The sequence below is a fragment of the Balaenoptera physalus genome, assembly GCF_965194825.1.
Source record: "Balaenoptera physalus genome assembly, chromosome: 1".
NCBI lineage: Eukaryota > Metazoa > Chordata > Mammalia > Artiodactyla > Balaenopteridae > Balaenoptera > Balaenoptera physalus.
This window is the reverse complement of record NC_138882.1, coordinates 65,341,791-65,366,015: the sequence shown is the minus strand read 5'-3', so window position 1 is coordinate 65,366,015 and position 24,225 is coordinate 65,341,791. Positions and strand designations below refer to the sequence as shown.

At 44.7% G+C, this 24,225-nt stretch overlaps 1 protein-coding gene across 1 annotated transcript in view; it reads right to left on the bottom strand.

The window, feature by feature from the left end:
* Nucleotides 1–24,225, bottom strand: part of GPA33 (glycoprotein A33) — a 50,431-nt gene that overhangs the window by 5,665 nt on the left and 20,541 nt on the right. Inside the window, exons 3-6 of the mRNA XM_082438716.1 lie at nt 22,343–22,559; nt 13,696–13,848; nt 860–979; nt 5–137 (exon numbers count right to left, since the gene is read on the bottom strand). Of these exons, the coding sequence (XP_082294842.1) occupies nt 5–137; nt 860–979; nt 13,696–13,848; nt 22,343–22,559 (623 nt within the window). The remainder of the gene's footprint in view (nt 1–4; nt 138–859; nt 980–13,695; nt 13,849–22,342; nt 22,560–24,225) is intronic.

The following is a 24,225-nucleotide window of genomic DNA, read 5'->3' as shown; positions in this document are numbered from 1 at the left end:
TCACGGCCGCGTGACCTCCGCATCCTCAGCCTTGCCGGTCTCCCGGCAGCAGCAGCAGTAGACTACGATGCCGATGATGATGAGCGCCGCGGCCACGCCCCCCGCGATGCCCGCGTACAGGGCCACATTCATGGAGGCTGCGAGAAACAGAGCCGCACGTCCTGAGCCCCAACCCCGGTCCCCAGCGCGAGCCCCCAGCACGAGCCGAGGCTCCGGGTGGTGAGAACGCCGGGGATGACGAAGCACAGCAGCAGGCGTCTGGGAGGCGGGAGGTGGTCCCTCCCGGGCTCTGAGCGGCCCCACTCCTCCTCCCAGTCCGGGTGGCCGCGCTGCCTGCTGCTGGTAGCTTCCCTGAAAGTCACAGCCTCGTGGGAACGTGAGCAGACAAGGGGGATACTCTTCAGGATGGAAGCGTTGACAAGGACAGATGGCCAACAGATTTGGAGCCAACAGGCTCCAAAAAAGTCCTCGGGTGTCAGTCATGCCAGCTCCTACTCTAGTTCATCCCCAAGATCATCAGGGTATCCCACCCAAAAGGATGGGGTCCTGACTCTGTGGCAGCCCAGTCTGGGCACTTCCCCCTTGCCCCCTGAGCGACCCTAAGGGCAGGCAGGACTAAGCAGGTCTCCAGAAACCAGTCTTAGGCACTATTTCCAAAGAACCTAGGGAACTGGACTGGCCTCCAGATGAGGGGAGCCTGGGGCAGGATCATCTGGCCGTCACCTCAGCCACCCTGCCAATGGGAGACCCCAAAGAGGCTGCCCAGTTCACCTCCATGTTGGTCCCTGTCAGCTGACTCTGGACCACCAGCCAGTCACCTCTGGCATTCGTCCTCCCTTCCTCCCCAGACTGCTCTTACGAGGTCTGACAGCCACAGTGATGTTGCAGGACTCCGTCCCTACATCATTGCTGGAGGTGCAGATGTAGTAACCCGACATTTCTGTGGAGATGTTCTTCAGAGAGAAGATCTGTCCTGTGACTGGGAAGGAAGAAGAGTCAGGCTGAGGAGACGGGCCACCAGAGTAGAGCGAAACGGCTAGGGAAATCCTAGGCAGATACAAGCACCGCCACTGAACGTGTCCAAGCCTCATCTGTAATATGGAGAAAATATCTACCTCTAGGGCTGCAGGAAGATTAAACCAGGCAGGCTGCACAATTCTGAAGTGCTTAGAATTCAGGCAGGCACCCTGGGTTTGAAGCCTGGTTCTGCCACTTATTAACTTTGTGACTTTGGGCAAGGAACTTAGCTTCATTGAACCTGTTTCTTTATTTATAAATAAAATAATAACAGTGCCTGCCTCACAGAGTAGTTGTGAACATAAAATGAAGTACTAACAAATACAAACCCACAACCAAATGCCTGATGTATAGTAAGTCTTCAGGAAACATAATATACATTATACATTGCGTGGAAATGCCTTCTAATTAGACCATATAATTATAACCACTTTTATAATCTTCAGAAACAGAATTCCTTAGCTTGGACTCATGTGAAAGAAGGCTTTAGAACTTCAAGAACTCTGACCTCTGGATTTCTCTGCCATGAGTGGTGTGTGTGAGTGTATGTGGTATTTGTATGGGTGTGTGTGTGTGTGTGTGTGTGTGTGTGGTGAGGCAGGGAGGAGGCAGGCTGTCAGTCTAGACTCTTCCTCTTCCTCTTCCACCACTTAAGTAAGCCATTTAACTTCTGTGAGCCATAGCTGCCTCATCTGGAAGTGGGAGGGAAAGCACCTGATTCTCCTGAATTCAAGGCAATGGTCCAGATGTCCTCATGAGAAACCTTCCTGCTAAATCTATGATCCTATGGATTTCTTCACCTTGAAATGGAGAGCTTTATGCTTAGACAAATTTTTATGTCCTGTCCTCAAAGATGCTCTGTCATAACTGCTATTTGGAGAGAAGAGTTAGAGACCTTTGTCCTCTAATTTGCTGCAGCGCCTGCCTACCCCACTATCACCAGGTGGTTACACTTCATCCAGAGGAGATGTTCTAAACTGAAAATAGGATCCAGCCACTGCCCTGTTCAGACATTTCAGAGGCAGCCCATCATCTTCAATAACAAGTCCAGGCTTCTTAATATGGATGTGACATTACAGATCTGGCCCTGGAAATCACTCCAGCTTAACCTCTTGCCAGTTCGCCTGGTGTCCAATCCTTTCCCTGCCCAATTCCACTCTGTTGCAAGATTGTATCTCGGTGTGGATTTTTCTTGTCTGGATGTGCTTCCTCAACTACAATGTCCTCTGATTCTTCCAACAATCTTGTATGGTAGATGGAACAAATATTTCTATCTCCAATATCATAGCGGTAACTGGAGGCTTAGAGAAGTCAGGTGACTTGCCCAAGGTCACAAAATTAAGAAATGACAAAACAGTAACAAAAATTCCATTTTAGGTCTAGAACTCCCTGGAGAAGTTGACAACTTACGTTAAGAAAATTATAGAAAAAAGAACAGAGAGGGTGATAAGGAGAAGAGCATTCCAGAACCTTCCAGATCATAGATGAAGAAGAAACACAGTTTATGAGTAAGTGCCCTGTTGTGGTCGCCAAAAGCACACCACAGAGGAGGACGTGGATCCAGGTGTCCTGCAGCACCACCTGCAGGAACAGGCTGTGTGGTTTTAAAGGCTAGCATCGTACAGAAACACATCATTTATTTTCAGGATGAGGGCTCCCTAACCAAGAAACTTTGTGAACAAAATTCCATATTTGATGGGGCGACCAACAAACCTATCTTACACTGCTGAGCCTGTGGAACTGCCAAGTACAGACTCACATTTTATGGGAACTGGTCTGAGAAGACACACCCAAAGGTGTGCTTATCCACATATCCACAGCTATGGTATGAAAGAAATTGGGCTTCTGGTTGGAGACAAGATGGGAGAGTAGAAGGACTTCTGTGTGAGCTCAACTTCTCTCACAAAAACACCAAAATCACAACTAACTGCTGAATAACCATCAACAAAAAAGACTGGAACTTACCAAAAAAGATATTCTACAACCATAGACAAAGAAGAAGCCACAACAAGATGAGGTTCTCCCACAGGAGTGAGTTCTGAGCCCCACATCATGCTTCCCAGCCTGGGGGTCTGGCATCAGGAGGAGGAGGCCCCAGAGCACTTGGCTTTGAAGGCCAGTGGGGTTTGATTGCAGGAACTCCATAGGACTGGGGAAAATAGAAATGCCACTTTTGGAGGGTGTGCACAGGTCTCGTGTGAACTGGGACCCAGGGAAAAAGCAGTGATTTCATAGGAGCCTGGACCAGACATACCTGCTGGTCTTGATGGGGGGTGGGGGGGTGTCTCCTGGGAAAGTAGGGGGTGGAAATGGCTCACTGTGGGGACAAGCACTGGTGGCAGAGGTACTGGGGAGTACTCATTGGTATGAGCTCTCCTGGAGGTCGCCATTTTGTCACCAAGACCCAGCCCCACCCAACAGCATGTAGGCTCCAGTGCTGGGACGCCTCAGACCAAACAACCAACAGGGCAGGCACACAGCCCCACCCATCAGCACACAGGCTTCCTAAAATCTTCCTGAGCCCACAGCAACCTCTAAACACACCCTTTGACACAGCCTTGCTCACCAGAGGGACAAGACACAGTTCCACTCACCAGTGGGCAGGAACCAGTCCCTCCCACCAGGAAGCCTGCACAAACCTCTAGAACATCCTCACCCACCAGGGGGCAGACACTGGAAGCAAAAGGAACTACAACCACGCAGCCTAGGGAATGGAAATGGCAAAGGAATATGTTTCAGATGAAGTAGCAAGATAAAACCCCAGAAGAACAACTAAGTAAAGTAGAAATAGGAGGTCTACCTGAAGAAGAATTGAGAGTAATGAGAGTAAAGACAATCCAAGATCTCAGAAAAAGAATGGAGGTACAGACCAAGAAGATACAAGAAATGATTAACAAAGAGCTAGAAGATATACAGAACAAACAAACAGACATGAATAATGCAATAACTGAAATGAAAAATACACTAGAAGGAATTAATAACAGAATAATTAAGGCAGAAGAATGGATAAGTGAGCTGGAAGACAGAATGGTGGAAATCTCTGCCATGGAACAGAATAAAGAAAAAAGAATGAAAAGAAATGAGGACAGTTTAAGAGACCTCTGGGACAACATTAGAAACACCAACATTTGCATTAGAGGGGTCCCAGAAGGAGAAGAGAGAGAGAAAGGGCCATAAAAACTATTTGAAGAGATAATAGCTGAAAACTACCCTAAAATGGGAAAGGAAACAGTCAACCAAGTCCAGGAAGTGCAGAGAGTCCCATACAGGATAAACCCTGTCGGGAACCAGCTGCAAGCTGACACAGTCCTTGCAGCTTAAAGCATGGCAAAGTCCTGCTTAATTCCTGACAGGACCCGAAAGAGTTATTAGAGAAGATATGAGTCTTGGACCGTGAGGTTGCTTGTGGTTTCTCTAACTATAGTTTGTCCTTGGCATATTTTGGTAATCACAGTCTGTTCTCACGCATGTTTATATTCTGGTTCGCAGAATGTTTTGTACTATAACTTCAACATTAAGGAAATACTGTCTGATGATTCTGTCTTGTGATTTTAACAAAAACATGTATTGCCTACTGCAATCTATAAAAAGAGTTCTGATGGGAAATAAAGTGTGTGTGTGCTTGTACACCACCCTCCTGACCCCGTCTCTTCTTAATCCCCTCACCCGCTCTCAGGACTTGTTCCTCAGTCTAACAGTGACTGACAAAACCCAAGAAGGAACAGGTCAAGACACATATTAATCAAACTGACAAAAATTAAAGACAAAGAGAAAATATTAAAAGCAACAAGGGAAGAGCAACAGGTAACATACAAGGGAATCCCCATAAGGTTTTCAGCTGATTTTTCAGCCAAAACTCCGCAGGCCAGAAGGGAGTGGCATAATATATTTAAAGTGATGAAAGGGGAAAACCTACAAACAAGAATACTCTACCCAGCAAGGCTCTTGTTCAGATTCGACGGAGAAATCAAAAGCCTTACAGACAAGCAAAAGCTAAGAGAATTCAGCATCACCAAACCAGGTTTACAACAAAGCTAAAGGAACTTCTCTGGGCAGAAAAGAAAAGACCATAAATAGAAACAAGAAAATTACAAATGGAAAAACTCACCAGTAAAGGTAAACATACATTAAAGGTAGGAAATCATCCATACACAAATATGATATCAAAACCACTAATCATGAGAAGAGAAGAGTACTAATGCAGGATATTGGAAATGCATTTGAAATCAAAAGACCAGCAACTTAAAACAATCTTGTATATGTATAGTCTGCTATATCAGAACCTCATGATAGGGACTTCCCTGGTGGTCCAGTGGTTGGGACTTTGCCTTCCAATGTGGGGGGTGTGGGTTCAGTCCCTGGTGGGAGAACTGGGATCCGACATGCCTCGCGGCCAAAGGGCCAAGGCATAGACTAGATGCAGTGTTGTGACATATTCAATGAAGGCTTTAGAAATGGTCCACATCAAAAAAAAAAAAAATCATTTTAAAAAAACCTCCTGATAACCGCAAACTGAAAATCTACAATAGATACACACAAAAAAAAGAAATAGGAATCCAAACAGAACACTAAAGTGAGTTATCAAATCACAAGAGAAGTGAACAAAAGACTAAGGGGGAAAAAAAGGCCTACAAAAACAAATACAAAACAATTAACAAAATGGCAATGAGAACATACATATTGATAAATACCTTAAACATAAATGGATTAAATGCTCCAAGCAAAAGACATAGACTGGCTGAATGGATACAAAAACAAGACTCGTATATATGCTGTCTACAAGAGACACACTTCATATCTAGAGACACATACAGACTGAAAGTGAGGGGATGGAAAAAGATATTCCATGCAAATGGAAATCAAAAGAGAGCTGGAGTAGCAATACTCATATCAGACAACATAGACTTTAAAATAAAGACTGTTACAAGCAACAAAGAAGGACACTACATAATGATCAAGGGATCAATCCAAGAAGAAGCTATAATAATTGTAAATATATATCCACCCAACATAGGAGCACCTCAATACATAAGGCAAATGTTAACAGCTGTAAAAGGAGAAATCAACAGTAACACAATAATAATAGGGGACTTTAACATCACACTTACATCAATGGACAGATCATCCAGACAGAAAATCAATGACGAAACCCAGGCTTCAAATGTCACATTAGACCAGATAGGCTTAATTGATATTTATAGAGCATTGATCCAAAAGCAACAGAATACACATTCTTCTCAAGTGCACATGGAACATTCTCCAGGATAGATCACATGCTGGGCCACAAAGACAGCCTCGGTAAATTTAAGAAAATTGAAATCATATCAAGCATCTTTTCTGACCACAACAGTATGAGATTAGAAATCAACTACAAGAAAAAAACCGTAAAAAACAGAAACACATGGAGGCTAAACAATATGCTACTAAACAGCCAATGGATCACTGAGGAAATCAAAAATACTTAGAGACAAGTGAAAATGAAAACATGATGATTCAAAACCTATGGGACACAGCAAAAGCAGTTCTAAGAGAGAAGTTTATAGCAACACAATCTTACCTCAGGAAACAAGAAAAATCTCAAATAAACCACCTAACCTTACACCTAAAACAACTAGAGAAAGAAGAATGAAAAAAACCTAAACTTAGTAGAAGGAAAGAAATCATAAAGATCAGAGCAGGAATAAATGAAATACAGATGAAGAAAACAATAGAAAAGTGAAACTAAAGTGAAACTAAAAGCTGGTTCTTTGAAAAGATAAACAAAATTGATAAACCTTTAGCCAGACTCATCAAGAAAAAAAAGGGAGAGGGCTCAAATCAATAAAATCAGAAATGAAAAAGGAGAAGTAACAACTGACACTGCAGAAATACAAAGGATCATGAGAGATTACTACAAGCAGCTATATGCCAATAAAATGGACAACCTGGAAGAAATGGACAGATTCTTAGAAAAGCACAACCTCCCGAGACTGAACCAGGAAGAAATAGAAAATATAAACAGACCAATCACAAGACTGAAATTGAAACTATGATTAAAACACTCTCAACAAACAAAATTCCAGTACCAGAGGGCTTCACAGGTGAATTCTATCAAACATTTAGAGAAGAGTTAACACCTATCCTTCTGAAACTCTTCCAAAAAATGGCAGAGGAAGGAATATTCCCAAACTCATTCTATGAGGCCACCATCACCCTGATACCAAAACCAGTCAAAGATACCACAGAAAAAGAAAATTACAGGCCAATATCACTGATGATCATAGATGCAAAAATCCTCAAGAAAATACTAGCAAGCCAAATCCAATAATACATTAAAAGGATCATACACCATGATCAAGTGGAATTTATCCCAGGGATGCAAGGATTTTTCAGTATCCACAAATCAGTCAGTGTGATACTCCACATTGACAAATTGAAAAATAAAAACTATATGATCATCCCAATAGATGCAGAAAAAGCTTTTGACAAAATTCAACACCGATTTATGATAAAAACTCTCCAGAAAGTGGGCATAGAGGAAACATACCTCAACATAATAAAGACCATATATAATAAACCCACAGCTAACATCATACTCGACAGTGAAAAACTGAAATCATTTCCTCTAAGATCAAGAACAAGACAAGGATGTCTGCTCTTGCCACTTTTATTCAACATAGTTTTGGAAGCCATGGTAATCAGAGAAGAAAAGGAATCCAAATTGGAAAAGAAGAAGTAAAACTGTCACTGTTTGCAGATGACATGATACTATACATGGAAAATCCTAAAGATGCTACCAGAAAATTACTAGAGCTCATCAATGAATTTGGTAAAGTTGCAGGGTACAAAATTAACACAGAGAAATCTCTTGCATTCCTATACACTAACAATGAAAGATCCAAAAAAGAAATTAAGGAACAGTCCCATTTACCGTTACATCAAAAAGAACAAAATACCTAGGAATAAACCTACCTAAGGAGGCAAAAGACCTGCATTATGAAAACTATAAGACACTGATGAAAAAATTGAAGATGACACAAACAGATGGAAAGATATACCATGTTCCTGGATTGGAAGAATCAATATTGTCAAAATAACTATACTCCCCAAGGCAATCTACAGATTCAATGCAAAGCCTATCAAATTACCAATAGCATTTTTTGCAGATCTAGAACAAAAAATCTTAAAGTTTGTATGAAAACACAAAAGACCCCAAATAGCCAAAGCAATCCTCAGAATGAAAAACAGAGCTGGAGGAATCAGGCTCCCTGACTTTAGACTACAAAGCTACAGTAATCAAAACAGTATGGTACTGGCACAAAGACAGACTTTTAGATCGATGGAAGAGGACACAAAGCCCAGAAATAAACTCATCTATGGTCAATTAATCTATGAGAAAGGAGGCAAGAATATACAATGGAGAAAAGACAATCTCTTCAATAAGTGGTTCTGGGAAAACTGGACAGCCACATGTAAAAGAATGAAATCATAACATTCTCTAACACCATACACAAAAATAAACTCAGAATGGATTAAAGACCTCAATGTAAGACTGGACACTATAAAACTCTTAGAGGAAAATATAGGCAGAACTGTGTTTGACATAAATCACAGAAATATCGTTTTGGATCCACCTCCTACAGTAATGAAAATAAAACCAAAAATAAATAAATGGGACCTAATTAAACTTAAAAGATTTTGCACAGCAAAGGGAACCATAAACAAAATGAAGAGACAACCCACAGAGTGGGAGAAAATATTTGCAAAAGAAGCAACTGACATGGGATTAATCTCCAAAATATACAAACAGCTCATGCAGCTCTATGTAAAAAAACAAACAACCCAATCAAAAAAATTGGCAGAAGATCTAAATAGACATTTCTCCAAAGAAGACATACAGATGTCCAAAAAGCACATGAAAAGATGCTCCATGTCACTAATTATCAAAGAAATGCAAATCATAGCTACAATGAGGTATCACCTCACTCCAGTCAGAATGGCTGGCATCAAAAAGTCAACAAACAATGAATACTGGAGAGGGTGTGGAGAAAAGGGAACCCTCCTACACTGTTTGTGGGAATGTAAATTGGTACAGCTACTAGGGAGAACAGCATGGAGGTTCCTTAAAAAACTGAAAATAGAGCTACCATATGATCCAGCAATCCCACTCCTGGGCATGTATCTGAAGAAAACCATACTTTGAAAAGATACATGCACCCCAGTGTCCATTGCAGCACTATTTACAACAGCCAAGACATGGAAGCAACCTAAATGTCCATCAACAGATGTAGTACATATATACAATGGAATATTACTCAGCCATAAAAAAGAATGAAATAATGCCATTCGTAGTAACATGGATGAACCTAGAGATTATCATACTAGGTGAAGTAAGTCAGGTAAAGACAAATAGTATGTGATATCACTTATAAGTGGAATCTAAAAAAATGATACAAATGAACTTATTTACAAAACAGAAACAGACTCACAGACTTAGAAACACTTATGGTTACCAAAGGGGAAAGGTGGCAGGGGGAGGGATAAATTGGGAGTTTGGGATTGACATATACACACTACTGTATATAAAGTAGATAATCAACAAGGACATACTGTATAGCACAGGGAACTCTACTCAATATTCTATAATAACCTAAATGGGAAAAGAATCTGAAAAAAGAATAGCTATATATACATGTAAAACTGAATCACTTTGCTGTACACCTGAAACTAACACAACATTGTAAATCAACTATACTCTAATATAAAATAAAAATTTTTAAAAAGGAAAGAAAAAAATTATAAAAGTACTGGATGCTCATTACAAGAATTTATACATGTATTACATTACACTCATTACAAAAATATATACATATTATACAAGAATTTATGACATAAAACTATTACTTCAATTCAGTCCAATGTTTATATGCTCATCACATCAGCTCAAAACAAGATGATGACGGTCCCTGTCCTCTTGGCGTTTCCAGTATATAAGAGAAGACAGACATGAAACAATGGTGATTACAGGGTATTTTATAGAGTTCAAAATGGAAGTGCAATTTGATCTTAATCTCACTTGAAGGGTCAGGGAAAGCCTCTATGAAGCGCAGAGAATAAAATAAAAATCATCTGTAATATCACCAGCTGTAAATAACAGCACTTTGATTTGAGGTTATTTCCTTCCAATCTTTTTCACATACACTTTCTTCAGATTCTTCCCTTGAAACCCAGCATGCTATTCTCTGGCTACTCATTTTCTATAAAATGCTACCCCTTCTATCCTGCAATTCCATACCTTGGTGCATTTTCTGGAATACTGCTTACATGTGATGTTAATATATGTTACTGAGAAAGGGGTCTACGACCAAAGCAAGTTTAGAAATCATTGAGTTAGAGCTTCTGATGTGCTAATGAGCACTGGGCATCTCCAACAGGGGGTTTCGATATTAATGGTCTCATTTTCTAAACCAATTGGATTTTTATATTTTTAAGAGGCAACTTAAAGGAACACAAGAGCATGCTGGGAAATGATCTATGACCCTGGCATGTTTCAGGGGTGTATAGCTCTTATCAGAGTCCCACTGTTTTAGCACGTGAAACTCAGTCTATGTGTTAAATGTACACAGCACATTGCAGACAGATAGAAGGCAGAAGACCTCAGACTCCTCCAGGACCTTCCCAATTATCAGAGCCCAGCTTGGAGCTCCTGGCCTTGTTTAGGGTGTGGGAACATGTGGCATCCTAGGCCAGAGTCAGCACTATCCTGCCCCGGTTTCTCAAAACAAACAATGGACATTAGAAGCTACTTTTGGATTAACCAGTGCACACACATTGCCACAAGACCTGCTTTGATTCTGATCTGAAGCTCTCAAGCCCCTTTTCTTTTTTGGAAAGGACCCAATAGTTCCTGAAATCTGGCTATAATGAATGTTTCCGCTGCAGTGGCGACACCTTGTGGTCAAGAAGGGAAATGCACAGGACAATAGGGCTCCCACATTCCTTCTGCTCCAGCTGGGGAGAGGTTTACCTCCAGAGAAGCCCTGGTCTGCCAGAGACACTGATGTCGAATTGACAAGATTTAACTTTCCTGCCCCCCACCCCACCCCCTGATCCCATGTTTTGTCAACAAGCTCGGGCTGCCTTCAAGATCTTCCCTGGCTGCTGGGAGCAGGGCCCATGCCCACCCTTGACAACATCCTCCCCTAAAGTGCTCCAGCCCCCCTCCCTCCTTCCTTGATATCCAGATTACTACTCCTTCAGTACATGAATCTCAGCTGACGAGGACAGTTCAGAGCTATCACATATGTGATCTCCTCTTACTCTTTTCGTAGCCTTTTGGGAAGGCAGTATAATGATAGTCCCAGCTTTTCACATGAAGATATTAAGGGTCAGAGAGGTTGTGAGTGACTTAAGCTACGGAGTGGAGAATTCAGGACTCAAATCCTTGTTTGCTGATTCCAGATTCCCTGTTCTTTTTCCTGCTGGCTTGCCTCCACTGATCCAAGTCAAAGGAAGCAATCTCTAATGTTGAGAATTCTGTCTTTAGATGTAGGAGGGTTGAGGAACTCTGCTCCTCAAATTGCCCACTGTAGACTTTTAAAATGTTTTAAAGGTCAGAAAGGGTTTTGGACTGACCCACAGAAGAAGAAGACACAATAGACTCTCTAGGGCCCCGTGAGGCAGGGCGGAGCCAAAGGCTTTGAGAACCACTCCCACCTCACAGCACCATTCAGATGCAAGCTTGTGTTGTTATTACCATTAACCATGCTTTTCTGGGTCACTCCCAGGTCCCAATTCTAACTCTGAGTAAATCTTATCTACAGGCAAGATAAATCTTTTCCAAAGTAACTGAGTGAATCTTCCTTTAACCTCCTTTCATGCCCTCAGGTTTCTCCTCTTCTGGATCACTGAAAAACTAAGCTTTGGTTTCTAACAAGCAGAGGAGTCTTTCCTGATGGAGGCAGGAGAGCTGTGAGTGGGGTGCTGTTTCCTACAGGGCAGAGGCCAGCCTCCCTAGCCTGATGCACAGGCCCTGCGCGATCTCTCATCGCCGCTTTTCTTATGGCGGTACCTCCCATCCTTCCTGCATGTGTGGTTCCTGTGCTGTTCTCCAAGCTTGGCCTACTCATCCTTGAGGACCCAGCCCAGATAACAGCTAATAATTCTACCAGGCCCTGGTCTCAGTACTTTATACGTACTTTTATTTAATCTTCACAACATCCCTATGAAGTAAATACTAGTTTCATGCCCTTTTTATAGATGTACAAATGAAGGCACAGAGAGGCTAAGTAACTTGCCAAGGTCACACAGCTAACAAGTGGCAGAGCCAGGATTCAAGCCCATGCCGTGCTCCTAACCAACATGATCTCCTGCCAGCTCAAGTGCCCCCACCTTGAAGAAACCTTCTTTGACCCCTTTATGCACACTCTGGGTTCCAGCACCACTGGATACAAACTATTGCAGCATTTACCACCTTGTAATCCTCAGCTTTGGGCCCACCTGTACCCACTTTGCTGGAAGGTCAGACCGACCAGTGTCCATGGCTGACCTTCTGCGACCATTGCTGGAGTCCCTGGGCTGTTCACAGGCCAGAGGAGAGCTGCCACGTGGTTTTGACACATTCAATAAAACTTGCCAACCAGAAATATGTAAACAAAACCAGAAGCTTGTTGAAATCCACAATACATCTTCTATTTTACATTGAATAGAGTGGGTTCTACTAATGCCTTTTTTACTTTTAAGAAGTTCTTGTTTTGCCCCCAAACAAATGAACAGTAGAGTGGTGAAGTTCACCCTGGTTTGACCGGAGCCCCTGTCTGTGCATTCACCCGGCAAGGCTCGCTCTCCTGTCCCATCTCCTCAGAACCGTTGTCTACATCCACAGCTCCACCTCCCACTTCCTTTCCACCCACGCTGGACAGAAAGTCCTCCCAGAAGTTAATCCAATGCGACCTTCCAGGCCTTGTCTTTCTTGATCTTCAGGAGCGGTGAGTGCAGCTGGCCAGGCAGCCAGTGCGCACAGGGGCCCAGGGATTCCACCGGGGTTTTCCCACATCAGTTGGCTCCAAGGTAATGACAGTGGGATGTTTATACAGCTCTTTTTTTTTCCCTTTCTTTTTTTTTTTTTTCAGTTTGTTTCCTGACCAAAAGGTCAAATACCAAGCTGCCCTGTACAAAACCGGTCTCCTGACAACCATAGCAGAACCTACCATTTCCTTCCCTAATAATGTGGGACCCTTACAGCAGACCTGGTCCTGTAGTTGGGTGGGACCATAAAATGGGGGTGAGTTTGGGGGATGGGGATCCCCAGGGGAGTCTGAGATGGACCTGCCTGGGTAGGGGATGGGAATAGGAAATTCCCCACCCTTAAGTGGAGCCATAGAATTAGACTTGAGGCCTTAAATGTATACTTTAGGACATAATCATAATCAAAACTAAAATCCCACCCAATGCTTTTGCACCGACTGGTTATTGATACTTGCTTACTCAGGAGAATTCAGTTACGGGGAATAAAGAAAACAAGTTAACATTTACTACGTTATTATTTCTCAAAACAACCTATGAGGTAGGTGCTATTAAGAGAAAAGGCTGCTTAGTGAGATGGTCCAAGATATTGCAGTGCCACATGCAGGGTGGAGGGAAAGGGGCAGCCTTTGGGGGGGGGGGCGGGGGGCTGGCCTTCCTCGCTGACCCTGTTACCTGGTGCGACTTGACGCTCCTGGTGCAGGACATCGTAACTTCTCCAGCTGTACTGAGGGGCTGGGGAGCCCTCCTTTGATTGGCAGGTCAGCTGGATGTTGTTCCCAATCACAGTCTCTCCCTCGATGCTGCAGTCTGGCTTGGAGGGTGGCACTGTGTAGGGGAGGAGCCAAAGAGAAGCCATGAATTAGCTGGGGCCTCGTGATAGCCGCCCCCCACCCCAAACACACACAAACACACACACTGCCTTGTTCGTTTACAGGCACAGAAATGTAGAGACCATTCTTAGCTCACAGGCCATATAAAACAGTCTGAAGCCTGGATTTGGCTGCAGTTTGCCTACCCTCGGTTTCAATGAAAGCCTCTCTCTCTGAAGCCCTTCAATGCTAACTTCTTAGGAATGTTCCCTTCACTTAAGCATTACCGTCTTCCTGTGCTTTGCTGGTAAAATGCAATTGCCACAAGTGACTGGGTGATAGGAGAGACCCCTGGTGGCAGCAGGGTTATGTGCGGGGTGGAGAATGAGGGCTGAGGGGATGGAGGGGCCAGAAGGAGCAGACACAAGAAAAGGAAAGGCCACAGAAAGGAGGTTACCAAAACCAACCGGCCACCCTCAACTCACAAGCCTAACCTGATCTCCCAGAATTCCTGAAGACCTTAAGCCAGGGTCTTTCACTCAGCACTGTTAGTTAACATACCGCTGTGTAGAGTGGTTTGTCCTACAAAACCTGTTGGGCACCTACTGTATGCCTGTCATTGCTGGGCATGGGGATGACATAGTGAGTGAGTTTTCATGTTCAAGGAGTCCAGTGGGGGCAATAGACAAGTAATCAAACAAGGACCAGGCAGGAGGCAAGGATGCTGAGACAGGACAGGCACGACAAGGGACACTGACCCAATCACAAAGCCAATAGTAGACGTGATTGGGGGAGGGGACGGTCAGAGAAAGAGAGGGGAGGGTACTCCAGGCAGAGGGAGCAGCCTGTGCAAAGGCCCTGAGGCGAGAAGCATCGAGTATGCCTGGGACTTCAGCTGGTGTCCCTGAGGGTGGGAAGAGGAGGACACCCGGTAGAGAGGACTATTACTGGAATTCCCCAGTGGCAGGCTTGTCCCCCCTGCTTCTTTCTTTATGTGCCCCCTTGGATGGCTTGCTTGCCCCAGTAAATAGCGCTGCCCTTTCTACAATCTAGACTGCACAGGTGCATGGTCACTGGGCATGGCGGGTGAATTCCAATCTCTGTTTGGCCCAGAGTTGCCAGGAGAAGCTACCCAGGATGCATCTCTCCCCTCTAGCGCCACAGCCCATGATATTTCCTCTCTGACACTGGCGGTGGTGGCTGGGTGTGCCCCACGTCTCCTGCTATCTTAGTGAGGGGCAGCCAGGCATGGGGTGAGCGTGGGGCAAATCAGAGGCATTTCCTACTGCCACCCCCAATCGGACAGTCCCTAAACCTAAAAGGCCCCAGGTTCAAGGACAGGACTCAGGTATCCAGGCCCAGACCCATAGGACTGAAGCAGCCTGGGAAGGGAGAGGCTGCTACCCGTGGGCCACTCTCACAAGCTGCCCTCCCGTCCTCCCCGCTGACCCAGCAAGCAGGCACCTGGGGGACAGAGAAAGTGAGCATCACTTCCGAGGAGACCCGAACCAGGTCAGGGTTGCTAAGCCAAGCTTTATCTCTTGAGCTCTCCAGAGGGACAGGAATATCCCTCCCCACCGATCAAAACTGTCACCTTTGTTTTCCACGTACGCCTTTACCAGGAAGCTAAGCCTTTATTCCACAAAAAGAGAGCTGGCCACAAATATAATACCACCTTCGAAGTCTCACGTTGACTCAGAGTCATGCTAAATGTGCATGACTGGTAGCCAAGCCTTTCCACAACCGGGTTTCTTTGTAATACAAGCCAAAAAGGAGAGAGAAGGGACTGGGGCAAGTGAGCACCTAGAGAAACACAGAAAACCATGCTGAACATATCCGAAGACTAGCTTTTTTTTTTTTTTTAATACCAATAGCTGCCATTTGCCAGTAGGTAGTGGGTTTTTTTGTTTTGTTTTTAATATTTATTTATTTATTTGGCTGTACGGGGTCTCAGTTGCGGCATGCTAGTTGCCGGCATGCAAACTTGGTTGTGGCCTGTGGGATCTAGTTCCCCGACCAGGGATCAAACCCCGGCCCTCTCCATCGGGAGCGCGGAGTCTTAGCCACTGGACCACCAGGGAAGTCCCAAGACTAGCTTTCTTATACCACCATTTACTGAGGGAAAATTATTAAAAGCAAATCCTTAATCCACTCAGAGGCAGCAGTAGAGATAATGGCAAACAAGGGACCAAGCATCCCCTAAGAGACCCACCTAACGGAGGAATGTATCAGGGTCCTTTCCCAGGGCCCTTAACCTCGGCCCCCAAACTGCCTTCCCGGCTCACCTCATCCTAGGCACCCCCAGCTCTCGCTCAGTTCAGACCCCTCCCTGAAGCTCCCCTCCTCAGTCCCCACCATCAAGAACAGCTAGGACCTTGAATCAGACAGATCTAGTTCAGACTGCCCGTCCACCCGCTGCGGGGGGGTGTGAGACCCGCGGGGACTCCTGTGGATCTCGGATTCTCAGTTGGTGCGTCCCACCTCGCAAAACAGAATGCAGATACTACCTGAATATTTACAGAGGGCGGAGTGACGGGAGGGAGCCGGGGACCCTGTGGGTTCCCAGGCCTCTCCAAAGCCTGCGACTCCCGCCGCAGACGTCAGGGGGCGCCAGAGGCCGGGGAGACGACCCATCCTGCCCGGCGGCGCCAGGTTCCAGGTACCCGGGCCAGGTGGTTTCCCCGCGGTGACCAAGAGGGCGCGCGCTCCCCCTCGGTCCGGAAGCTCCGTGTTCGCGTCAGTTTACTGTGAGGTCACGCAGCCCGAGTGGGTGGACCCACATAATTAAAGCCCTTCTGCCTAAAATTAGCCCAGCAGCAAAGCCATTCGGAAAGAAAACTTTAAAAAAAAAAAGGATTTTTACTGGGTTTCTTAACATATAGTACCAAATTATCTTTTTTTAAAGCCATTCTTTTCACCGAGTTGCATAATCTCGAATTAAATTTGTAGCGTTTGCCCTTCGAGTTAACTAATTCCTCTCTTAAAATGCAGCTGCCCCTGAGAGGGGAGGGGAAATCGGGATATTCACACCTGTTTGGGTTCCCGCTGCCTTCCCCGCAACCAGCTTGCTGTCAGAAGAAAATGGGAGCTATTTAAGGGAAGCCAGAAGGAGACAGAATTAGCCCGAGAAGGACCAGGTGGGTCAAAGTGAGGGACTCAGCTGCGGGTGAATCAGGGCAAGGGGAGGGATGGGAGTGGGGTGGGTGACGGAGCAGTGCAGAATACAGACGAGAAACAGGAGAAAATTACTCATTTTCCTGGCTGGGTAGTATCTCCCCCAGGAGCTAATGCAAATAAAATTAACCGCTATGCACACAAAACGGTTTGATGCAACATTAATTATAATAGCTTAAATTGGAAGCAGCCTGAGTGTCCAGTCCAGGGACAGAGGGACTCTGCGTCCGCTTGCTGGAGTGGCATGAAGCTTAAAGAACAGTAAGTGCTAAGACAGCAGGAAGTGTTAGGTGATGTGGAATGAAAAGAGAAAAATGCCAGTCGTTAAGCTACAAATTCAGTTACGTACATAAATAAGCATGTGGATAGGATCTGGAAGAAAACATGGAGAAATATAAAACCCAGTGATATAGGTGAATGTTTTTCTTTTTTTGTTTCTTCTTCTTTTTTTAAATTAGTATTTTTTTAAAGAGGCAAGGGATCACCAAACACAGCTATTTGTTTATTTGTGTTTGGACTAAGGTTGTTGTAGCCGGGGAATAAGAACAGGACAGCAGAGCAGAAATAGGCTTCTTTCTAACAACCTTCTGTGCATTAGATATTTTGACATAAGGAGCCCTCCACAAATAGGTAGTTCCCCTGATTCAATGGAGCCGGTAGAAAAACACATCATGGCACTCCACCTAGTCTGGGGCAACTAAAACACAGCTGTAAAAATGCTATAAGGGCTTCCCTGGTGGCGCAGTGGTTGAGAATCTGCCTGCCGATGCAGGGGACACGGGTTCGAGCCCTGATCTGGGAAGATCCCACATGCCGCGGAGCAACTAGGCCCGTGAGCCACAATTACTGAGCCTTCGCGTCTGGAGCCTGTGCTCCGCAACAAGAGAGGCCGCGATATTGAAAGGCCCGCGCATCGCGATGAGGAGTGGCCCCCGCTTGCCGCAACTAGAGAAAGCCCTCGCACAGAAACGAAGACCCAACACAGCCATAAATAAATAAATAAACCCAAAAAGTTAAAAAAAAAAAAAAAAGCTATAAGATGATAAAATGGTGGTGTCAGCCTTGTCCATGAGGTTAGGGGAGGATGTTCCTAAAGCTCTAAGACCATCAGAGCTCCCCATGAAAACCCTGAAATAAACATACATGCCCTCACAGGGTGGCAGGGCTTCAGTGTCCCAGACCCTAAGCTGAGACCCTCAGTGTGGAAGAGCAATTACAGAATCTCAGTTTTCAATGAGTGATGTTTCCAAGATGGGCATGCCCTGTGGACAAATGAAGGCAATGGGCACATCCAGGGCTGGCATTGCTCTGCCCCTTCAACCTTCTTTTGCTGGCATGGGCTCAGGAAGGGAAAAACACAAGTTAATGCTGTGACATGATTAAACATACTGGCAAGTCTACATCTGCCATAGAGTGAAAGAGAGAGTACACCGATAGGTAAACCTAGAAGAGTTTGGGAATCATCCAGAATTGGAAGGATTGCTGGTTGGGAATGGCAGACTTACAGGGTGGAACGGTGAAGGGCTTTGGATTTGATTTCCATCAAAGCTTGGACACTTTCTAGTGGTCATTTAACCTCTTAAGTCTCAGTGTTCCCTTCTATTAAATATGAGTGTTAATACCCACTCTCACAGAGGTATTGCAAAGGTTAAATGAGATCATATCCATAAAGCACTTAGTGAGATGCCTGGCACATAGCAGGCCCTCAATAAATGATAGCTGTTATGATTGTGAATTTGTGTTATCTATAACAACTCTATACAGGCAAAGGTCATTCGAAGTTGATGGTAGTTTTCCCTCCATTTAAGAGGGATCCCTTTGGTTTTCAGAGCAGGAAGACCCAGAGAGATTGGCTATTTGGTTACATGGAATGGGTGCAGTTTCCTGCCCTCCTCCTATACAACTAAGTAAACACCTTAATCCTCATTTGGCCACAGAAAGTCTGGAATTCTATCATTAGAGATTCACCAATTTTGAAGGTCAGAAAATCTGATATACCATCTTCCTTAATATCATTAAAATGTCATTCCTTTGCAAATTAAAATGTAAATTGAATATAATTCCAACCAACTTTTTTTAACTAAGCAAAGTGATTTTAAAATTAATATGAAAGAATAAATGTGTAAAAACTGACAAAAATTTTTGGAAAATTTTAGTAAGAGAAGATATTACACAGTGCCAGACCTTAAAAGCCAACTACACAAATACTGATAACTCTAAATATATATGTGTGTGTGTGTGTATGTGTCTGTGTGTCCGTGCATCTGTATGTCTGTGTATCTCAACACTGACTACAGACAACAGACATACTGCAATCAAAAGCAAATGATATTGGCATAGGAATAATCAAAAGGAAAATAAATAAAATAAGGAGTAAAAAACAGCCATGTATATGTAAGAACTTAATATGTGACAAAGCTGGGATTCCAGTGGGAAAATAGTTGTTTCTTTGATATAACAAACGATGCTGATGTAATTGGCTATCCATTCGGAAGAAAACAAAGACCCTTAGAATCCTATGTTCAAAAATAACTTCCAGATAAAACAAAATCTAAGGATAAAAAATAAGACTTACAGACATAAGAAAAAACATTAAGTTCATTTTTATAACCTCAAAGGTGGTAGTGGGAGATCTTGTGCAAGACAAGAGACCCTAAATCCATAACAGAAAACATCAGCAGGATACAGAGGGGACTTCTCCTGTGTCTCAGAATTTCCACTAAAACCATCAGGTTGAGGCTCTGAATGGTAAGTACTGAGGAGAGGCATGAGAAACATCCCAGTGACCTTCCCAAGAGCAAATCCTCTGATTAACAGTTACCCTCACCCAGAAGGCTAGAGATTCATCTGGGAGGAGATTTCTTTAAAGAGGATTCTCAGGAATAGGGATCCATGAGCATCTCCCCCCTTCTCTTAGGGGAGGGGAAGGAGGTATTTCCCCTCAACTCAGGCCCAGCCAGGGAGGAACCAAGAGAATCCCCCATGGAGAATGGAGTTGTCTACTGTCGAGAGCTGGCATCTCTCACTCCTGGCTGAGGTTCACTGAGGGACAGAAATCGGTAAGTCCCTGCAGCGCTCCTCCTGGAGCGTGATGATGGAAGGGCTTTATAGATGTCCCTGGGTAGCTGAAGTCATACTATGGTGCGTGCCCCTTGCCCAGAGAAGCTGGCTGGAGCAGACTGCAGTGGTGGGGTGAGGAGAGTGCAGCAGTGAGAGGGATCTGCCCTCCCCGATGCAAGCTTTAGGAGGGTAATGATGGAGGCTGATTCTTGTCATACTGAAGGGACTCGGTCCCAGAGAGCTGCTCGCTGGATCAAGGGGAGCCCAGAGTGTACAGCGGAGAGCAGGAGGGAATTGCCATAAGCAGGGGAGGGTGGAAAAGGGTGGTGGATGTGAGAGTCTGGCCGGTGGGTGCGCACACTGCCTGTGTCAGGTGGATCCCTGGGGGGTGCTGAAGGACCCACTAATGCACCCCACAAAAGAAGCAGTAGTGGGATGTCTGCTAGGATTGGGGTTAGCCAAGAGAAAATGGTAAGTGGCCTGGCTAGGTGAACATGGCCTTGCCTTTTTCCCTTTAACACTCCCTCCCTTGGCCATGACCTCAGAGGAGCCAGAAGTGGGGGTGGGAGGAGGTGGACTAAGGAGAGTAAGAAGACAGACCCAGCCCTTATTCCACTGCTGGGCCCCAAGATTTAGGGGGTCAGCACAAAGTTAAGGAGAGGTGTGAAGCTTATTGGATGTTAAATTAGCATACTGACTTGGACTGAACTGATTTTTTTTTCACCTAGCAAATTAACAAAATTTACAAAACTTAAAAAGATTGATAATATTCAGTACTGGTAAGAATATAGGAAAACAGACATGATCACATAATGCTCATGACAGTAGTAGTTGCTTTGGGGAAAAGTAATTTGCCGGTATGGAGTAACGTTTAATGAAGGCATAGTCCTTGACCTAGAAATTCTACTTTTTTAAATTCGTATTTCCTTGATGCCCAATGGTGTTAAGCAATAGAAATCCTTCTTTTAAGAATCTATCCAATAGAAACAAAGATAACACAGTGAAAGAATACATTATATATATATATATAGAGAGAGAGAGAGAGAGAGAGTCAGTATTGTTGGTCCAAAAAAAAAAATGGAAACAGCCTGAGAATGCTCATCAGTATGGGACACTGGAATAATCATAGTACATCCATGCATGGTAATGTATTCTATTAATAGGTAGATTTGTATGCATTGATCTGGAGAAATGTGCATGAAATATTAAGAAAAAGTTACAGAATAATCTTTATAATATGATGTCTTTTTTTTAAAGAAAAGTAAAGAAACAAAAAGAAAGTGTGTGTGTGTTGAAAAGAGAAGAGAAGAGTGTGGAAGAATACACACATGTACTAGCCTTGGTCACCTTGTTAGTAGTAGGGTGCAAGGAGGAGGTTATCCTTTATTCAGGGCTTTATTGTTTGACTCACTACAATGATTCAAAAACCCAGGCAGCCACCTTATGTAATGAAAAATACAATCCCACTATGTAGTGTAAAGGGGAAAAAATGAAGGAAACATGATCCGTTGCTTTGCTTTAAAGTATTGCTACCTCCCACAGTGGGGGCCATTTCTTAGAGCAGAGACAGGCTGGGAGCTCACTAAAGTTTTTCCAGTAACTGTTTGACGTTGAGTCAGGTGTCTACTTTCTCTTGGCCTCATCTGCAAAATGAAGATACTAAGAGTAGGTGATTGTTCAATTATTCCAAAACTATAAACTCCAATAATAAGCTAGTTGTGTAGAAAGAATGTTATCATGGGACATATTTCAGAAGCAGTAGAACCTGATCAATGGTGTGTTGGAGAGGAGGGGTGGGGAGATGGTGGTGTGAAGGGCTTCTACTGCTGAGCTGAATTTAGGGCTGGGAAAGATGCCTGACCTGTAAGAGAGTCATTATTTGGCCCCCAGCATCAAAGCAAGGCAGTGAGAGTCTTTACAGTAGGATCTAGGATTTCCCGTTTTCTTCTGTTAAGTAAGTTTGGCATGAAAAAGGCAGGAGCTGGTGTGAAGGAAAGAGCACTGGACAGAGCAGGGACAGAATCTCCAAGGCTGAGCCCCAGGGACCACTCCAAATCAGCCCTGACCTTGGCCCTGGGGAGCTGTCTGCCCAGACAGAAGAGTATTTGGTTCCAGGGGGAGGAGCAGCACTCCAACCCCCCAGACGGACGGGGCGAGGGGAGGAGTCTTAGCTCCTGGTCAGGCATTGCTCCCTGGCTTTACCTTACCACCAGGGTGCCCTGCTCCTCTCACTGCCCCTCTTCCTACCACCCCAGGAAGGAGAAGGAGACACTCACCCAGGACCAAGAGGCGGACGCGTGACTTGGAGACGCCATCCAGGTCCAAGAGCAGCGAGACGGAGCACTCGTACGTGCCGTTGTCATCCATGGTCAACCGGTCAATGGTGATGGAGGCGTCTGACTGCTCGACGTTGCTCGATACATTGACACGGTTCTCATAAAGTTCACCGTAGATGTAGGTTTTGGTCGAAAATGTCCAGATGAGCACCCTTTCCTGTGAGGAAGAAGAAATACCACTTGGTCTTCAGCCTAAGGCCGTGGCGTGATGCTTCAGGCTGTCCTGACTACCCTCATCCACCATTCCCAGGCCCAGGTGCACTGACACACCAACCCTGCAGAACAAAGAGCTCTATGCATGGTGTCCATTTGTGGATTCCTCTTATGATGTATATATATGTTTTTAGTGAAAATATTGAAAGCCCGGGGCAGGTAGGCAGTTCATACCAGAGGAGCACGTGTGAGTGAGGCTTTCACCTCTTGTAACCTCTGGCACCTCTTACCCGTTCCATTTTAGTTCATTGTCTGTTCTCAGACATTCAGTCAACCAATATTTATTGAACACCTACTATGTGCAGGCCTTGTGCTAGGTAGCCATCCTTGGCTTCCAAGCCCCCTTTATTCATTTGACTCTCGCCTTTGGAATTTGTTTATTCATTGATATACTTATCATTTATCAAACAGAACATGGTACTAGCTAAGATCACTACTTTTGAACCAGACTGCCTCAATTCAAATCCCAGTTCTGCCACTTACTAGTTCCATGACCTTGAGCAAAATGCTGACCTCTCTATGACTCCATTTCTTCATCTACAAAGTGGAGATAATGATAATAACACTTGTATCATAGGATTTTTGTGAGAGTTAAAGTAGATAATATATGCAAAGCAGATGGCATCGAGCCATGGGTAAATGAGTAGAGAAATGGCAAGTCCCCAAGTTACTTCATTTGGAAAGGTCAGAGAGAGGTCAGAGAGATACGAGCAAAAGCCAAGACAAGGCTACCAGAGAGCCAAGGGAGGGAGATTACAAGATAGGAAAGTGGTTGATAGTTGGAAAAGCTAGGGAGAAATGACATAAGATGAGGACTGAATCAGCGCACTGAATTTAACAGAAGAGAAGCTGCTGGTGATTTCGGTGGAGCATTAGGGGGGAAGGCAGACCATGCCGGGCAGGGAAGAGAGCGTGGAGACATAGTGTCAGGTCTGATGCCTGGGCATGCTCTTTATGCAAATCAGGAAAAGGTGCTCTAGTTGTTGGACAGACACACCTTTGCCAAGCTAATGGCGGTCATGCGCCCTGGGCTGGGTACCCAAGTGCATGATCTGCCCAACCACAGGCAACAACCCTGGTAGGGGCAAATAACTCAGGAAGCTTGGCTGAGATGGGGAGGAGCAACAAGGTCGGAGATGAAGACCTGTCTTGGGCTGTGGACCCATCTGTGGATGCTGGTCTTTCCCAGCTCAGTTCTTTTCTGACCTACTGGCTCTGCCAAGGACTCTTCATGCCCCAACCCTCCTCCCAATCACAGCTATCCTAAGGCTTCCCCCTCCTGGGATCTCCCCCAGGTCACTCCCCAACCCTTGCTAGGACCTGTCACAATAATCTCCTTGAGGCATAGGTTAAATCCCTTTCTCTGCACCCTTGCTTGCTCTCAACAGGATTGCCTCAAATCCTTTAGGAAGTGAGGGATCCATCAGTCAACAAAAGATCTTTAGTATTTATCTCAGCACTCAGAAGCGTGCCTGCCAGGGACCTAATGTCTTGTTTGCTGAATACATGTGACGGTGAAAGAACGTGTCTTCAGTTTCTACAAGCTAAAGGCAGCAGCTGACCTCTCTAGGTTTTTTCCTGGGGTTCTGGAAACAGATAGGACATGTGCT